The sequence below is a fragment of the Pantherophis guttatus genome, chromosome 8 (assembly GCF_059756535.1).
Source record: "Pantherophis guttatus breed Tessera chromosome 8, ASM5975653v1, whole genome shotgun sequence".
In the NCBI taxonomy this organism is placed as follows: domain Eukaryota; kingdom Metazoa; phylum Chordata; class Lepidosauria; order Squamata; family Colubridae; genus Pantherophis; species Pantherophis guttatus.
In genome coordinates, this window is record NC_142070.1 from 26,883,975 (window position 1) to 26,900,979 (window position 17,005).

At 36.2% G+C, this 17,005-nt stretch overlaps 1 protein-coding gene across 3 annotated transcripts in view; it reads left to right on the plus strand.

Moving 5' to 3' along the window:
* UGT8 (UDP glycosyltransferase 8) overlaps positions 1-13,194 on the plus strand; it is a 73,986-nt gene extending 60,792 nt beyond the window's left edge. For all 3 annotated transcript variants that reach the window (XM_034442354.3, XM_034442355.3, XM_034442353.3), the window contains exons 3-6: positions 1,257-1,399; positions 6,798-6,874; positions 9,873-10,092; positions 10,991-13,194. In XM_034442354.3, coding sequence (XP_034298245.2) covers positions 1,257-1,399; positions 6,798-6,874; positions 9,873-10,092; positions 10,991-11,354 — 804 coding nt within the window. In that variant the 3' untranslated portion in view covers positions 11,355-13,194. The remainder of the gene's footprint in view (positions 1-1,256; positions 1,400-6,797; positions 6,875-9,872; positions 10,093-10,990) is intronic.
* Positions 13,195-17,005: the final 3,811 nt, after the last annotated feature.

Sequence of the window (17,005 nt, forward strand, 5' to 3'; positions counted from 1 at the left end):
ATTCGTTGTGCCCACGTGACACCCCTCTTGCGCGAGCTGCACTGGCTCCCAGTGGTCTTCCGGGTGCGATTTAAGGTGTTGGTTACCACCTTTAAAGCGCTCCACGGCATTGGACCTGGGTACCTTCGAGACCGTCTTCTGCCACCAGTAGCCTCCCACCGGCCAGTCCGCTCCCATAGAGAAGGTCTCCTCAGAGTGCCATCGGCCAAATTATGTCGGCTGGCGACACCCAGGGGGAGGGCCTTCTCTGTGGGAGCCCCTGCCCTTTGGAATGAACTCCCCCCAGAAATTCGCAAAATCTCTGATCTCTGTGTATTTCGCTGTGCCCTCAAAACCATGTTGTTCCGCCAGGCTGGCTATCAATATAAAGATTTTAATTGGTTTTAAATTGGGTTTTTAAATTCGGGGTTTTATAAATTGGGCCTAATATTTAATAATTTTAATTATTTTTAAATATTGTCTGTCTTTGTGTTTTTAATTAGGCTGTACACCGCCTTGAGTCCTTCAGGAGAAGGGCGATATAGAAATAAAATAAATAAATAAATAAATACCTAATTTCTTCCATAAGTTCTCTATAACTCAAGCAAAATATGTTAGGTCTGCTGTTTATTCTGGAAGGATGGGATTCCCTAAACGATGCAAGTAGCTGTTAAAATAGTGGTTACTAATACACTCTGTTACTATCTGAAAATACATCCCTAGCAATTGCGTATCTGCACACATTAGACAGATCAATCACTAATAATTCTTTCAATGCCAGGTGTGCTATTGTGAGATATTTCACACATAGCCAGTCAGATGATAACTTTTTACTTTTGTTAGTCATTTCTGTCTAAACATCAGATTCCACTTTGCAATCTTTGGGCATATGGTGTTATCCCTTAGTATTTTCCAGATTTCACCAACTTTTAGATAACATGTTTAGTTCATTACCCTTATATCTGAATCAGATATCACTCTGAAGGTTACTTGGGTAATTGACTATAATTGAAGTTTTTCAAGTCATCTGTGAATTCATACCATCTACCTATTCTTCAAGGGACAGTAACTCAACTTTGATATTTTATTTATTATTTTTAAACTGTCCGAGTCAAGCCACTTTGAGCATAGGATAACAGCATCTTAAACAGTAATTGGACTAATTATTGATTGATAAATCTCCAATTAAATACTATATTATTGTTATGACATCACACTTATGGTGTGATGTATTTCCAATAGTAAGTTTTTTGATAGCAAGCCTATTATTTCCATAGGATCTGCAAACATGGGTGAATGGTGCTACTGAAAATGGCTTTGTGCTTGTATCATTTGGAGCTGGAGTGAAATACTTACCTGAAGATATAGCAGATAAATTGGCACATGCTCTGGCTAGACTTCCTCAAAGAGTAATTTGGAGGTAAGTTATATCAATACCATTATTTAATTTATAAATAAAATAGGATTGATGAATGTTTTTGTTTTATGGAAACCTATGGATTCTAGAGTGAGGGGTCTATTCCTTTTCTCATTTTTACATAAAAGTCTCTGTCTCGTTCTTGAAAAACTTTCACAATTTCAGATGGTGTATTTCAATTTCAAAAGCAGTAGTGGGAAATCTTGGGTGAGATGCAGTATTCACCCACTCCACCAGGTTAGAGTCAGTAAGAAGCAGGGGAGCTATTGGCTCGTTTTGCTTCATGAAGCAGTCTACTGCTGGATCTTAGGAATGCCTAGTGCATTTGCTGAGTGTGAGGGCATATGTATTGTTAAATGTTATTTCCAAATGGAAAAAGTGCTGGAACACTTTTCGTAACCCAAGTCAGTCAATATATGGTAACAATTGGGTGTTTCTGGTCAAACTGTACAGTTCATTTAATCTCTTAGGTAAATAGAAATTGATGCAATATAATGCAAGGTTAAACAAAACATATTTCTGAAAATGTAATGTGTATCATTTAGGTATATCTATTAACATTCAGAATTAAAAATCAGTGGATATAAAGCAGGTATTTGAAATGGGCTGCCTTTGCAGTTGATTCAGCACTATGTTTGTTTTAGTGTAAAGTTGTTAATCTTCTACTGGTGCCTTACCATTGTGGGGTATTATTAGAAGTGATTAAGGAGCAGTGCCAGGATTGTATATCTGGCAGGATGGATAAAAATCAATGATTTTTTTAAAAAAATCAAAAAAATCAGATTTTTTTGATTTAAATCGGATTTTTTTGATTTTTATTGAATTTATTTTAATAAAAAACTTTTGGGGTAAAAATCTATCATAAGATAGTTTTCTATTTAAGATACATAAATAATTTAGTTTATTCAGCATGAAATGGAGCTTAGTTATGTAGCATGAGGCTGTATATTCTGCAACACTGGGACTATCGGTGAGTCAACAGTAGGTCAAAGGAGTAGCAAAGATGACAGTTGCTCTTTAAAAATTATGATTTAAATCGAGTTGATTTAAATCAAGCCTTTTTACTAGTGATTTAAATCATGATTTAAATTGTGATTTAAATCAACTCGATTTAAATCAAATCCACCCTGATGTCAGGAGTATAATTCATGGTTACCATGAAAACTATCCCAGCTGCTGAACTAAAGTAAGTATGTATGCCTTAGTCTCAACAATCTTTGTCTGAATCTTTGTTTGAAAACCTCCAGTAATAGACATCTATAATTTGAGTAGGCAAGCTATTCTATGGTTTATAGCTCGCACAATCGGGAAATTCCTATTAATTTCAAATTAGGATCTCTCTCTTTAAAGCTTCCACTTATTGTTTTTTGTCCTATCCTCAGGCACTATGGAAAATAAACCCCTATCCTCCTCCAAGTGACAGTTAATCAAGTATAGAAAAATTATTATCATATCTCTCATTAGCTTCTTGTTTTTATGCTGAACCAGTGATGGTGAGCCTTTTAGGCTAACTTGAGTGTGCTGATGTGACATTCCCCCCTCTCAAACAAAAGGGAAACAATTCTCCATTTTTCCTCTATTTAGGCCACCCTGAACAATAGCACTTGGCAGCAATGCCAAGGTTGGGCCTAAAAATAGAGGCCCTGAACTGAACTTCAACTCTAGCACCCCCCACAGGCCACTGAAAAAGCCCACCTCATGCTGTTCCCCAAGGTATGAGAGCCTTGGGGAATGGTGCAGTTGCCCCCATGGTGCAGCACTTCCTAGGATCTGCAGCAGGGGTGAAATCTAAAATTTGTTACTATCAGTTCTATGGGCGTGGCTTGGTGGGAGGGTAATGTGACTGGGTGGGCGTGGCCATTTTTTTTTTTTTTTACTTTTAAAACCATTTTTTCTACAACCTCTTCGGCTAAGAGGTTGTAAAAAAATGTTTTCAAAAGGCTCTGAGGATCCAAGCTGAGTTCCCTGATTGGCAGAGGCTTTTAAAAAGCCTCTGCCGATCAGGGAACTCAGCTTGGATCCTCAGAGCATTTAAAAGAAAACAAGGTTTTTTTTTTCTTTTAAATGGCTTTGAGGAGCCGCACGATCATCAGAGGCTTTTTTTTTTAACTTTTAAAAGCATTTTTTTGGCTGAAGTTGTAGAAAAAATGCTTTTAAAAGTTAAAAAAAAGCCTCTGATGATTGTGTGGCTCAGCTGGGCATGGGGGGGGGGATTTTTGCTACTGGTTCTCCGAACCACCCGCCTCCATCGCTACCGGATCGGGCGAGCCGGTCCAAACCGGGAGCATTTCACCCCTGATCTGCAGCACACCACTTAACTTTCAGGTGATGTTCTTTTTCTGTTCACAGGCTCCTGTAGGCTACTCAGGCCTGTTCCATATTGTACAAGGCCCTTGTTCTTGAGGCAGCTTCAGAGAATACTGTTTCGTGGCCAGTGGAGCTTTAAAAACCGTGTGAAAGGGAAAGCACACCCCATTCTTGCACAATTTTCAAGGCTCCAGATATTGCATGAGAGCACACCTTACACAGTCCTTAGCCTCCAAATATCATGAAAATGGGATGTGTTTTTGAGAATAGTTGTTGGGTGTTGGTGAATGCTGATGGCTCATCCAAAACATCATGGCATGCCAACTTTGACACACATGTCACAGGTTTGCCATCACTGTGCTAAACATACCCATTTTTAAAAATCTGTTCTTCATAGGATTTAGCTTCCAAACCTCTCACTATCTTTTGTGCCTCCAGTCTTTCCAGTATCCTTGCATTGGATACTGGACAAAAAGTTCTAGGTACAGTGTACAGACAAATACAGGGTGAAGTGGAATTATCAGTTCTCATGATATTTAGCTTATGCTTGTGCTTAATCTATGACCTGTCACGACACTTAGATAAATTTATTGAGTTAGGTTCACCTCTCTTATACTTGTACATTTTCTTTTTTTATTTCTTAAGTGCAGAAGCCTATATTTCTTGCCAATTAAATTTAGGATTCCATACCTAAGAAATAAAAATGACTCTGTGAGTAAAGGCCCAGTATTATTTTGAAGCATGAGCCTGACTTCTGCGGTATTAGCAATACTCTATTTCACCCTAGTTTTCTGTCATCTGTTGAGCATCCTTTCTGTTCCCTCATTTAAATCATACGTACATATGTACAGTACATACAAATAAATAAATATTATTGGGCCCAAGATAGACCCTAAGTACCCTACAGCATACCTCCTCATGTAGACAGAAATTCATTAAGGATCATCCATTTAGTATGGTTGTTCAGCCAATTGGGAATCCATTTAGTAGCAGTACTATTCATCCATATTACTCTATCAGGAAGACAAGCAAGTTTATCAAATACCATATGAAGTTTTGATATATCAATGTACAGTATTCCCTGGGTTCTTTAATCCAATTGCTTTGTCAAAAAAAAAAGCAGTAACATTGGTCTGTCAGTACTTATTTTTAACAAATCCATACTGGTTTCTAATAAAAAATATTTTTTTAAATAAGCGCTTGCCAATCTCTCATTCTAGTTTCAGACTTGGCATGAGACTGAAATACTATTGGCTGTGCTTTTGGATGAGCTGTGGCAGGAGCAGGGTTGGTGTAATACATCCATCCTCACATTACTTTACCTCTTGGCTGCCTTCAATACCATCGGCTATAGTATACTTCTGTTGCAGGGGTTGGGGATAGGCAGCACTGTTTTTCTTTCTTCCTTGGTGGTTGGTTCCAATAGTATTGATCAGGAGCGGGAGGTCCACTCATAGCCCTGTTTTGTGGAGTTCTGCAGAGTTCAGTTGTCCTGTTTAACATATACATGAAGTTGCTGTGGATGAGTTCATTTGTTGCATGGAGCAAGATTTTAGTACACTGATGATACCCAGCTGTACATCTCCACATCTGGTGAGTTAAGTGATGCTATTAAGGTCCTTTTTTTGGTGTTTGGAAGCTGTGGGAGTTTGGATGGGAAATATCAATCTTCAGCTCAACCCTAGCAAGACTGAATGGCATTAGGTTTGGGGCTTCCAGGGTTTCAGAAATAATGACACTGAATCTGGATGTGCAACAAAAAGGGGGCATTAGTAGATAACTTTTAGAATGTTGTGGTTGGGTTGGGGTATGCTGTGCTTGAAGCTGTGACAGTCCCTGGAGATCATTTCCCAAGCAGTGGGAATTCTCTGGCCTGAACAAGTAAGAACTTTGGTTGGGCAGTCTGGTGGCTTGGGGAGGCAGTGTATGTGACATGAGAATCCTTTTCTCTTACCCGCTGAAGTGGGCCTGGAAGATTGGAGCTGGTGGTGAAGGCAGCTGGGTTGGACGCTAGTGGATGCTAGTAATTGTGGTAGCAGGGGCACCAGCCAAGACACCAGGGAAAAGAAGGAGGATGGTAGTCATCAGAAAAAGCCAGGAGGCATCCAGGGGCCTTGCTTCCCAGATTACCAGGTGTGAGACATTATTAGATTGGTCATTAATAGGGACCAGTTAAGACTGATGTTTGTGTACCAGCCTTCCTGCTTTATAGCAACTTTCTTGCTTGAGCGTCTCAACTCCATGGTTGGGCTAAGAGAAAGATTCCCCAGATTGATCTTGGAATATTTTAATCTTGCTTTCTCTGGGTGCTGAGTCAAAGATGATTCTGCAGTTCATGACAATCATAGCAGCCCTGACCAGTCCCCGATCATCTAAGGCCAATACAAAACCAACTTTTTTTTTTCTTGCGGGAGCAATGTCATAGTTGTCTGAAATTGGGGAAGATATTGTTTTCTCCCCTGCCATGGTCATATCACTTCCTGGTAATCTCCAATTCTTTGGTGCCACCACTCTCCACAGGGAGGTTGGGCCTATTTGAACAGCTCATATGAGATGACTAATGGACCCATTTGGGTTCCAGAGGGAGTTTGAGGTTATTCCATAAAGTCTAGTACTTGGTTCCCTGAAACTTTGGTAACTGCAGCTTTGGATCAAATCATGCCTGAGCAGCCTCTCCACACTCAAAGCTCTTGCAGTTCTCCATGATATACAGAAGAAGAAAGAGAGTTTTTAAAAATACTCACTATTTTGTTTTATATTATCTTCACTGCACTGTAAATAAAATTAAACAAATTCTCCAATGCATTACACTACCTTACTCAGTCTAGTGCATTTTCTATTACAGTATGGTATCTAACCTCCTGAAACTACTTTTTTAGGCTTACTCACTTTAACAAATGTCAGTATATTTATTGTATCTATAGGATTATGGTATGTATATATGGTGATATATCTATAAATATATATACGGATATATTTAATATTTAATTTCATATTGATTTTCTATTGATAAATTGAACATTGAAAACTAACAATACATTAATGTATTCTTTTTGGAATGTAGTTTTAAGTTTCCATTTCTTTTGTATTTTAGATTTTCAGGTAAAAATCCCAGGAATTTAGGTAACAATACAAAACTTATAGAATGGTTACCACAAAATGATTTATTAGGTAAGTATTGTTGGAAGTTATCATTTAAAGTTAACCTCTTGTACCTTATCTGTTTTTTAATACTAGACTTACAGATAGTCCTTGATGTACAACCACAATTGAACTCCAAATTTATGTTGCTAAGCAAGACAGTTGTTAAGTGAGTTTTGCCCATTTTATAACCTTTCTTGCCACAGTTGTTAAGTGAATCACTCCATTTGTCAAGTTGGTAACACACTTAAGTGAATCTGGCTTCCCCACTGACTTTGCATGTCAGAAGATCACAAAAGATGATTGCATGATCCCAGGACACTGGGATCATCATAAATATGAACCAGTTGCCAAGCATCTGAATTTTGTTCATATGACCACAGGAATGCTGCCCTAACAGTCATAAGTGTGAAAAGTGGCCTTAAGTCACTTTTTTCAGGGCCATTGTAACTTTGAACAGTGACTAAATGAATGGATGTAAGGCAAGGACTATCTGTATTTGTAATCTAAATCTGTATAGGAATATTGTTAACATGGATAATTACCGGTAGATAGCTGACCATTTCTGTTATCTTTAGATTAAAGGTAGAATTGTTTTTTTGTATCAAGGTCTACATTCCCTAAGAGGTAATGTGTGAGGTAGATGGGAATGAAATCACGAGTATCTTGAGCAGGTTGCTACAGACTAAACTATACTACTAATTTTTTTTATGATAGACAAGTAATAAACACAAATTACATTTGAAATACTGTATCAATTGAACATTCATAAGACCTATAGATTTATATGTGGTATATTCATAGTGAAGTACAGGTAGTCTTTATTTAGAACTGCCTGAGATAGTGACTGTTTGCAAATTTGATAGTAATAAAGGGTTCATTTTCTGACCAATGCACATATTTACAACAGCAAAATCCTTCAGTGTAAAACCGATTAAGGGCTAGTCAATTTCAGGCAGCAGCCATGGGTTTTCTAACCAACTAATTAAGAAGACAAAATTTACCTTGCTTAAGCAATCTCCACCTTGGGAGGATGCAAAAAAAGGGTCAGGCACAGGACATTGTATGAGAAAACTTTATCTGAATAAAATGGGAGCAATCAGCAATTTTTCAGCCTTTCTCGCCCTCTAAATTACATGATTCTCTTAGCAACTATGAGATTTAGTGACCTTTTTGCCAGAACTAATTGCAATCACTGAATGAGGACTACCTGTATTATAGGAGAACTATCTAGTTTCTTAAATATTTAAGATGATGTACACACTTGCCAGCCTCCCAAGTAGACCAGATAGGAAATACAATCAGATGGGCTACCATATTTTATGGAATATAAGATGCACTTCCCCCCCCTAAAAGTGAGTAAAAATTTCGGTGCGTCTTATAGACTGAATATGGGCCCATTTTTGGGTTCCCAAACCCTCCACACGTCGTGTTTTTGCCTCTCTGGTCCCCAGAAGCACTCTGCAGGCCAAAAATGGATGTGTTTTGGTGAAAACAGGACGCACGGAGGATTCGGGAGGCCAAAAATGGGCTTGTTTTTGGCCTGCAAAGTGCTTCTGGGGGCTGGGGAGAAAACAGGATGCGCGGAGGCCAAAAACTTCTTTTTTTCTTGTTTCCTTCCTCTAAATCTAGGTGCATCTTATAGTTCGGTGTGTCTTATGGTCTGAAAAATACGGTAATTCTATTTTATTGTAGGGCTATATTAACAGAATCTGCAAATATGAAAGTATAAAAGCTCCTGCTGTCACTTTGTACAGCTTGATAAATTAAAACAAATCCTTTCTAAGTTTCTTTCTCTTCCTGTTATTCAGATGTGGACATCCTGCTCCCCTTATCTGCTCATTCCTTAGACAGCATCTCTTCCCCATGAACAAAATTGATTCTCACATGCTATTACATCAGGGGTGTCAAACTTGATTTCATCGAGGGCCACATCAGGGTTGTGTTTGACCTCGGGGGCCGTGGTGGGCATGGCCATGGTGGGTGTGGCTAGCTCAACATCACTCATGTCAGGGGGCATGTGTGGTGGCCCAAGCACTCTGCCAGTGAAAATGGGCTCCCAATCTCCATTTTCAACTGTGATGGTCTCCTGCAATCCTCTCTCAGTGAAAACAGAGCTTGGGAGAGCCACAAGCTGGCAGAGGCACGCATGGGCCTTGAGTTTGACACCTCTGTATTACATCATCTTAGGAAGTTTTGTTGTCATTCTGGCAATAAAAGTTGTTGAGTAAATTTGTATTTAAATTTATATATATGTTAGTTATAGATTCTATCTTTCCTCCAGAAGTTCAAGGCAGTGTATATACTACTACATTTAATTTTCCTCCAGACCCATATGAGACAGTGACAGGTGAAAAGTCACTCAATGAACCTCCATGGCTGAAGTGAAAATGAACCTGGATCTTCCTAATTCTAGTCTAACAAATTAATTTTTGCCGAGTACTAAGTCTATTATTTTTAATTGTTTACCTACTAACATAAAATCAATCTTTCTGGAGAAATACCATTTAAGGATTCACATTTCTTCTTAAAATTATTCTCAGGTTTAGATAAATAAAATATCTGATTGTAAAAATATATTTCTTCAGTCTGCATGTAGTATTACGGTAAATTACAGGAATGAAAAATACCTCTTTTGGTTACAAATAAGGCTAACAAGATTGCTAAATTCAGATATATTAATGTTATTTATTAAGATAGTATCAAGCAGAATGGGGTTTTTGTGCAATATATACTTTTGTCAACTCTATAGTCATTAAAAAAGTTAATTCATTTTTGTCAACTTGTTTCTGATCTCATTTGTAGTCTAACGTAATGAGTACAGTTATTTCATTTTCTGTGTATGGTAACTGTGGTGAGAAATTCCATGTGTGCGTACCATCTCATCTGTAACAAATTTGTAAGGAAAAAAGAGCCAAAGGAATTGCAAAGGAAATTTAATGCCCAGACAAGTTTTAGATGCATGGATTTTGTTCTGAACTGTGATTAAACACTTTTCTTTCCTGTACCTTACCTTTTGCTGCTGTAGGTCACACTAATATTAAGGCCTTCCTTAGTCATGGTGGTCTGAATAGCATTTTTGAAACCATGTACCACGGTGTTCCTGTGGTGGGAATCCCTCTTTTTGGAGACCATTATGACACCATGACTCGAGTGCAGGCCAAGGGCATGGGTATACTACTAAACTGGATGACTCTTACGGAAGATGACTTATATAATGCACTGGTGAAAGTTATTAATGATCCCAGGTAAGAATTGTCTTTTCTTTAACAAAAAAAGTTTGCTAAATTTTCAGTGAAATAAAAGTTTATAAAGAACTTATGGTAATTTATGCAGTCCTAACCATCTACAGGTAGTTCTCGACTTAAAACAATTTGTTTAATGGAGGTATGGGATTATGATGGTATTGGAAAGGGTGTTTTATGGTTTGTAAAGTACTTCTAACTGTCACAAAACTGTTGCATCACCACTTCAAGTGATTTGCGATTTGGGAGCTAAGCAACCTGTTTGCACTTATGACTGGTTACTGAGCACTCCACAATCATGTGGTATTTGCAATCTTCTCTACCCACTTTCCCAGAAAGTCAGTGGGGAAGCTTGCATGGAAGGTTGCAAGTTGGCGCTGCCTGCTGAGTAGATTTTGGCACGGACAAAATTCAGCTCCTGGCTGGAAAGGAGAGCAATAAGGAAAGGAGTCTGGGTTGCCTCAGGGGAGGTGGGGGAGGTCCTGGGAGGGGAGGGGCAGGCAACTTGGAAGTGTCTCTCCACTCAGAAGCTCGAAATCCTGTTTGGATTTTGGCAGGAAGGAATTTCAGGTCCTGAGCAGAGCCTCCCAGAATCTCCACCTCCCCCTTAGGTGCCCCCATGCTCCTTATCTGAGGTTCTGTCTTCTCAATGACTTGCAAGATTGCTTAAGGACAACGAAGAGTGCCAGGATTGCAGTTGTTCAGCAAAGCAATCATGGAGCATCTCATTGAATGACTGCTTTGCTGAACAATCAAGATTCCAGTCCCAACTGTGATCATAAATTGAGGATTACCTGTATAATGAATTATGTTTAATTATGATAAAATAGTATGGGAATGTTAGAATTGAAAATGCAGCAATGTTCTTATCATTTTATTTTTTAAAATTTTTATTTCATAGCTACAGGCGACAGGCCCGGAAGCTGTCTGAAATCCATAAAGATCAACCAGCTCATCCTGTTAATCGAACAGTCTACTGGATTAATTACATCCTTCGTCATAATGGAGCACAGCATTTACGATCTGCAGTTTACACTGTCTCTTTATATCAGTATTTCTTATTGGATATTGCCTTTGTTGTGCTACTTTGTACTGCCTTACTCTGCTACGTTTTGGCCAGGATAGCAAAATTTATTTGCACGCAAAGCAAACATTTTTGGTCCACTGATGAACATGTTACTATCAATGGACATTACCAGAATGGGATACCAAACGGCAAGTATAGAAGAAATGGTCACATTAAACATGAAAAAAAGGTGAAATGAGCCAACTATTCAATGTACATTAGCAACAAATCAGTACTATAATTAAATTTTATAGCTGTAACATAGACTAACACCTACTTAAAGTAAAACAATAAACAGTTCTAATGCTCCCCTACAGTATGTAATCTTATGCAATTAAATTCTGCAGAACTAAGAAAAATCTTTAGAAAAATGAAGCACAACCTAAAATACAAAAATTATTTTATTCTTAATACGGATGGAGAAAGGTCATTCTGGCACTGAAGTTTTCTAGAAGCCTTAATTCTCTGAAGTAATTCATTAGGTATATTCATGTCTGCTCAATTTGTGAATAATATGTGTGTCTCAGAAAAGGAATGGTTTCCTTTTACTTACAAAGATTCTTCCTTTTTTCATGCACATTTATATTTTAGCAAAGAAATCTTGGTTCTATTTATCTAAGATTTAATTTGTTATCTGACAATGATGTTAATTAAAGTCATCTTTCATAGTGTTCAATACATAGCAATAAACAAACTGTAGAATTATAATGCAGCCATAAAAATCATATTCTTAAAAAGCATTGAAGAATATGATGATGATACACCGTAGTTTTGATATACTACATAACTCTTCCATTTTCTTCCATTTCTTTAAAGAAAAGGAAATTGCACAAGAGTACCATAAGGTGTAATTTTGTATTTATGTAAATTTTAGTTCTGTTCCTTACCTTTCCCTAATTCATCATTTATGCCATAGTAAGGTTGTTCTCTTTCAATAACTACAAGGGCTATGTGGATATAATAAATCGATATAAAAATAAATGAAGCAGAGAAAAAAATATTCTGCACTGGCTCTTTGGAAAAGGATTATTCTTGTCCCTTGAGCAATGTAGAATCAAACCATTTTTGGTTTGTTATAAAGTTGAATGTCTTAACTATTATATTACTACAATTAAGTTTTTGTCCCCCCCAAACCATAATGGTTCCGAGGTTCACTTAGTTCTGTCTATAATCTTTACAGTAATCTGGTCCATGTAATCCATGTTATCTAGTTGCCAACATCATTTATTTGAATCTAAAGGAGGTTATCTTTTGTTTAGTTACACTGTTTTTGTAGAGGTTTGATATCATGCATGACATTAAACCTATAAACTAGTTAAACACTGTGCCTCTGCCTACATTCATAGCATTATTTTTCTGCACAATGCTTTTTCAATCACTGCAACTAATATAGGTATCTGTTTTTAAACAGAGAATGGGAATACAGGGCATTAAAAATATTAGGACTGTCCCGTTAAACCACTGTTGGCAACTATATGTTTATTAAATTTCCTTGTCATCCTGTTTACTTGGAATTTGCACTGCACATGTTGTGGGTGTATACTTTATTTATTTGCAGTTTGAAATCCCATGTCTGACAGCGTTAGGAATAAAAACAAAAGCAAATCTAAACTATGTATTTACTAACGTGGGAAAAGTTCTTAAAAACTGTAGACTAAAATCATCTTCATACACAGTGACATGATGCTTCATTACCATCCCATCAGGAGCCTCTATATTATAGCAATAAAGTAGAAACTGCAGATGCATTTCTAAAATTTAGCACAGGCATTTGTACTTTCCAGATACTTGAAGAATGTGGTGTTATTAATATGCCTATAGCTTTACCTTTTTACAATCCTATCAATATGTGGCAACTGAGGGAACACAAAGAGGCAATGAGTGGTGGGAGAATGACAGAACGTAGAGTGTATGAATGAGTTAGTTTTAATGTTTTTGTATTGAAGAAAGTACACAAACACTGACCGGATGATTAAGAATAATTTAATCTCCACTGTGATAAAATTTAAGCAATAAACATGGATTTAATACAGAAAAAAGTTGTTGAAAGTATATCTTTATTCAAATATATTGTTGTATGTGTAATTAGAGCTGCACGTACTGTCTGTATATATGAATAATATATATTGTCCTAGACTTTTTCTCAGAAAATGAGAGAAGGGGTGTATACTTGTTTAGTATATGCATTCAGTGTCATTTTATGAATATTTAATGTATTTAACAATTTTCCAGAAACATTTTTAAATAACCTCCATGGTTACCACCCATATTGCTCTCTTCCTTAGCCCCATTCCAATGATCTTCAATTCCTTTATGTTCCTTCAATTTAAACATATTGGATGATAATTTTTAAGAATGATGAATACCTATAAGGATCTCTTGTTATAAATAATGCACCGCTTTGTAGAAAGCTTATTGCCAGATCTTATTTTTCAGATCTGGCTATTATGTATCAAGGGTTTATTTATTTTGTTAAGTGCCTTATCAAATGTTGTTATATCTTATAGCATTTTTAACTTTCAGAATAGCTCAGGAAGTATCTTAGTCTGAAACATAGTGGTCTGCCCAAAACCAGCTCCAGAGCTTAAAGAGTGAGGAAGAAATTGAATCTAGTCCCTCATATCCAGATTTATAAAATGCATTTGATTGCCTTGTATGTTTTGGTAATTAAAATAAACAGGTATCTTTGAGCTTGCAAGCTAAAGATTCTTTGACATATTTCATACACCAGTTCTAAATAAATAATCAAAATACATTTTGGCATTTGATAATCTTTATGTGGTAAAAATGCACTGATATTAAATAGAAGGTTATCTTTTTTTTAGCTCTAAAATAGCAAATATACTAATAATTTTGCATCTAGTGATACTGTTTTGTATGGAGGCAAAAAATGAATCCAAGAACATATTTCTAATGCAGTTCATAGAGATCAATAGATTTAGTAGAATTATAACCCTTATCAATGTACTAATTAGATATAAAAATCAATCTTCACTAATCTTGGCTTTCAGTTTAAAATTAGCCCTGAATATTAAAGTAACAAAATTCTGAAGACTTTAAGCTGAAGAGAACATGAGATATATTTGTTAATTCAAATAGTTACTTTTTTTTGTATTTATTATGTCTTCAGTTTACTGCCAATCAGATTTATAAAATTAGTATTTTGCTTGAATACCAAAGATGATGCTTGACAGTTTTATTCAGTTAATTAAAATTTAGTTATCTGACCACTTTTGAAGGTATTTATAATGACTAAATACAGTATAGAAGATGTTTAGATAAATAGGAATGCCATTTACACTACTTTATTATTAGCTCAGTAAAGATGTCAATATTTGTGAATTCAGAATGTATTCAGAAGTTAGTATTTTGAGATGAAATATGTTTAAAAATGACAACACATACAACAATGCATATTTAAATGAAAATATTTGTATTTTTTTAAACAGATCAATAAAGAAACAGATTATAATCAAAGTATGAAATAATGCATGCAAAGTTACATGAGTCACATATACAATGAAGAACATTTGTATCTTGAAGTATGTTTCACTTTAATTATTTAATTATTTAGCAAAGGGTCAAACTACAAATGTGTATTGTGTGTAAATATAGATACATACATACACACACACACACATTACAAACACACATGCACACAAACATGGAAACACACACACACAACAGAGACTGGTATGCAGCATTTTAAGACATTTTTTAAAACCCTTTCATAGCTCTATTGGCTCAGAAAAAAATACAAAGCAGAAGTGGGAAAGGACAGACAATATAATCTGATGATACAAAAATAATGGTTTGCACATCACAATATCACAAAATTAACCTTGATATTTTATATTTGTATCCTGATATCCAGTTGAAATATACCATATAAGTGATTTGTATCATGATGTACGTTGTATTATTTATCCTGCACACATGATAGCATAGGATTCTATATTATTCATTAGGAGAATGATGTAGAAGATTTATACATCACTTATACAGCATTATCACAACTGATAATCTGAACTTTAGTATTTCATCTGGATTTAGATTAAAGTAGAGAGGTTAGCCTTTGATTCCTCTGTTATGACTCAATGACCAACGTCCCTTTCCTATCTCCGGAGAAAATCTTTCATTGACACCAGTAACAGTTTTGTTCATTGGAAATAGCAGATTGTCTGACAGAGAGAATTGTAAGATTTACTTGGAAGATAGAAAAGAAAGGATTAAAATAATATGCACATGTTGCTATTAAATCCTGAGGAGGCTGATAATTTTTTCAAAATGCAATTGCAAAATGCATGTCGTGTACTTGAGCCCACAGTTAATTAAAGTGCATTTAAAGCAGGGGTGTCAAACTTGCATCATCACGTGACGTATTGCAACTTTTTCCTCCTTTGCTAAACCGGGCATGGGTGTGGCCAGCGCGTGACTCATCCAGCCCACGGGCCGTGAGTTTAATAGTCCTGATTTAAAATGTCAAGGAACCTGTTGACTTGACTATCTGAATATTCATGTAATATGTGAATAGTATTTAAATCTTGAAGATTTTCCCCCACTATTCCCCATCCCAAAACTTTAGCAGGAGTGGGATGGTTGTCCCACTCCATTTCCCCTTTATAAATGGCCTTGTATGAAGTACTTGCATTGATTAGTACTCTGTCAAGGTACAAAAGAATGTTGTGCAATATTTTATCAAATATGTATTTTGTATTCTGGGAATTATTGTTCCAGTTTATCTTGGAGCACTATATTGAAAAAGCCTAATGTACTGAATGAGAACAATGATTTTTTTCCTGTTGTGTTTATTGTTAATTTTTGACTGACAGAACTCTTCCAAACCTGGTCTTGCTAAGATGTTTTAAGTTGATAATAATATAACCAAATCTAACAACTATACAATAGATATAAAAAGTCTACACACCTCTGATAAAATGCCAGGTTTTTGAGAGATAAAAAAAAAATCAGACCAAAATAAATCATTTCAGAATTTGTCCATCTTTAATATAAAATATAAGCTGCACAATTCAATTGAAAAACAAAGTGAAATCTTTTAGAGAGATAAAAATAAAAATGTACAATAATATGGTTGCGTAGTGTGTCGCCCACTTATAAATAGGGATGTGTCTATATTCAGAATTAACCAATCCCATTTAAGCTGATATTAAATAATAATCAGTACAAATCTGCCATCAATTAAAGTAGGATTTTTCTGACATTTTTTTTTTTATTTGATTTATATGCCGCCCTTCTCCGGAGACTCAGGGCGGCTTACAATGCGTTAAGCAATAAGCAATATTGCTTAATTTACTTAGTTGCCTTTTAGAGCAAAAGTTATGGTCAGGAAAAAAGCATCAAATGATTATCATGATTGGAAGGTATCTGTCAAGAGAAGGGTACAAAGAAATTTCCAAGACATTGGATACACCATGGAACACAATGAAGGCAGTCATCAAATGGAGAAAATACGGCACAACAGTGACATTACCAAGAACTGGATGTCCCTCCAAAATAGATGAAAAAACAAGAAGAAAATGTGTAACTTGTAAGGAGTTGTAACAGCAACATCAAAGGAGCTACAGGAATTTCTGGCAAGCAGTGGTTGTATACCACATGTGAGAATAATCTGCATTCTTCATATGTCTGGGCTGTAAGGTAGGGTGCCAGAATGAAAGCCTTTTCTTGCAAAAAACAAAAAAAAACCCACATTCAAGCCTAACTACATTTTGCAAAAACTGCACATCACCAAAGTACACCATAACCACAGTGAAGCATGGTGGCGGCAGCATTATGCTTTGCGGCTGCCTCAACTGGAACTGGGGCTTTAGTCAAGGTGGAGGAAATTAT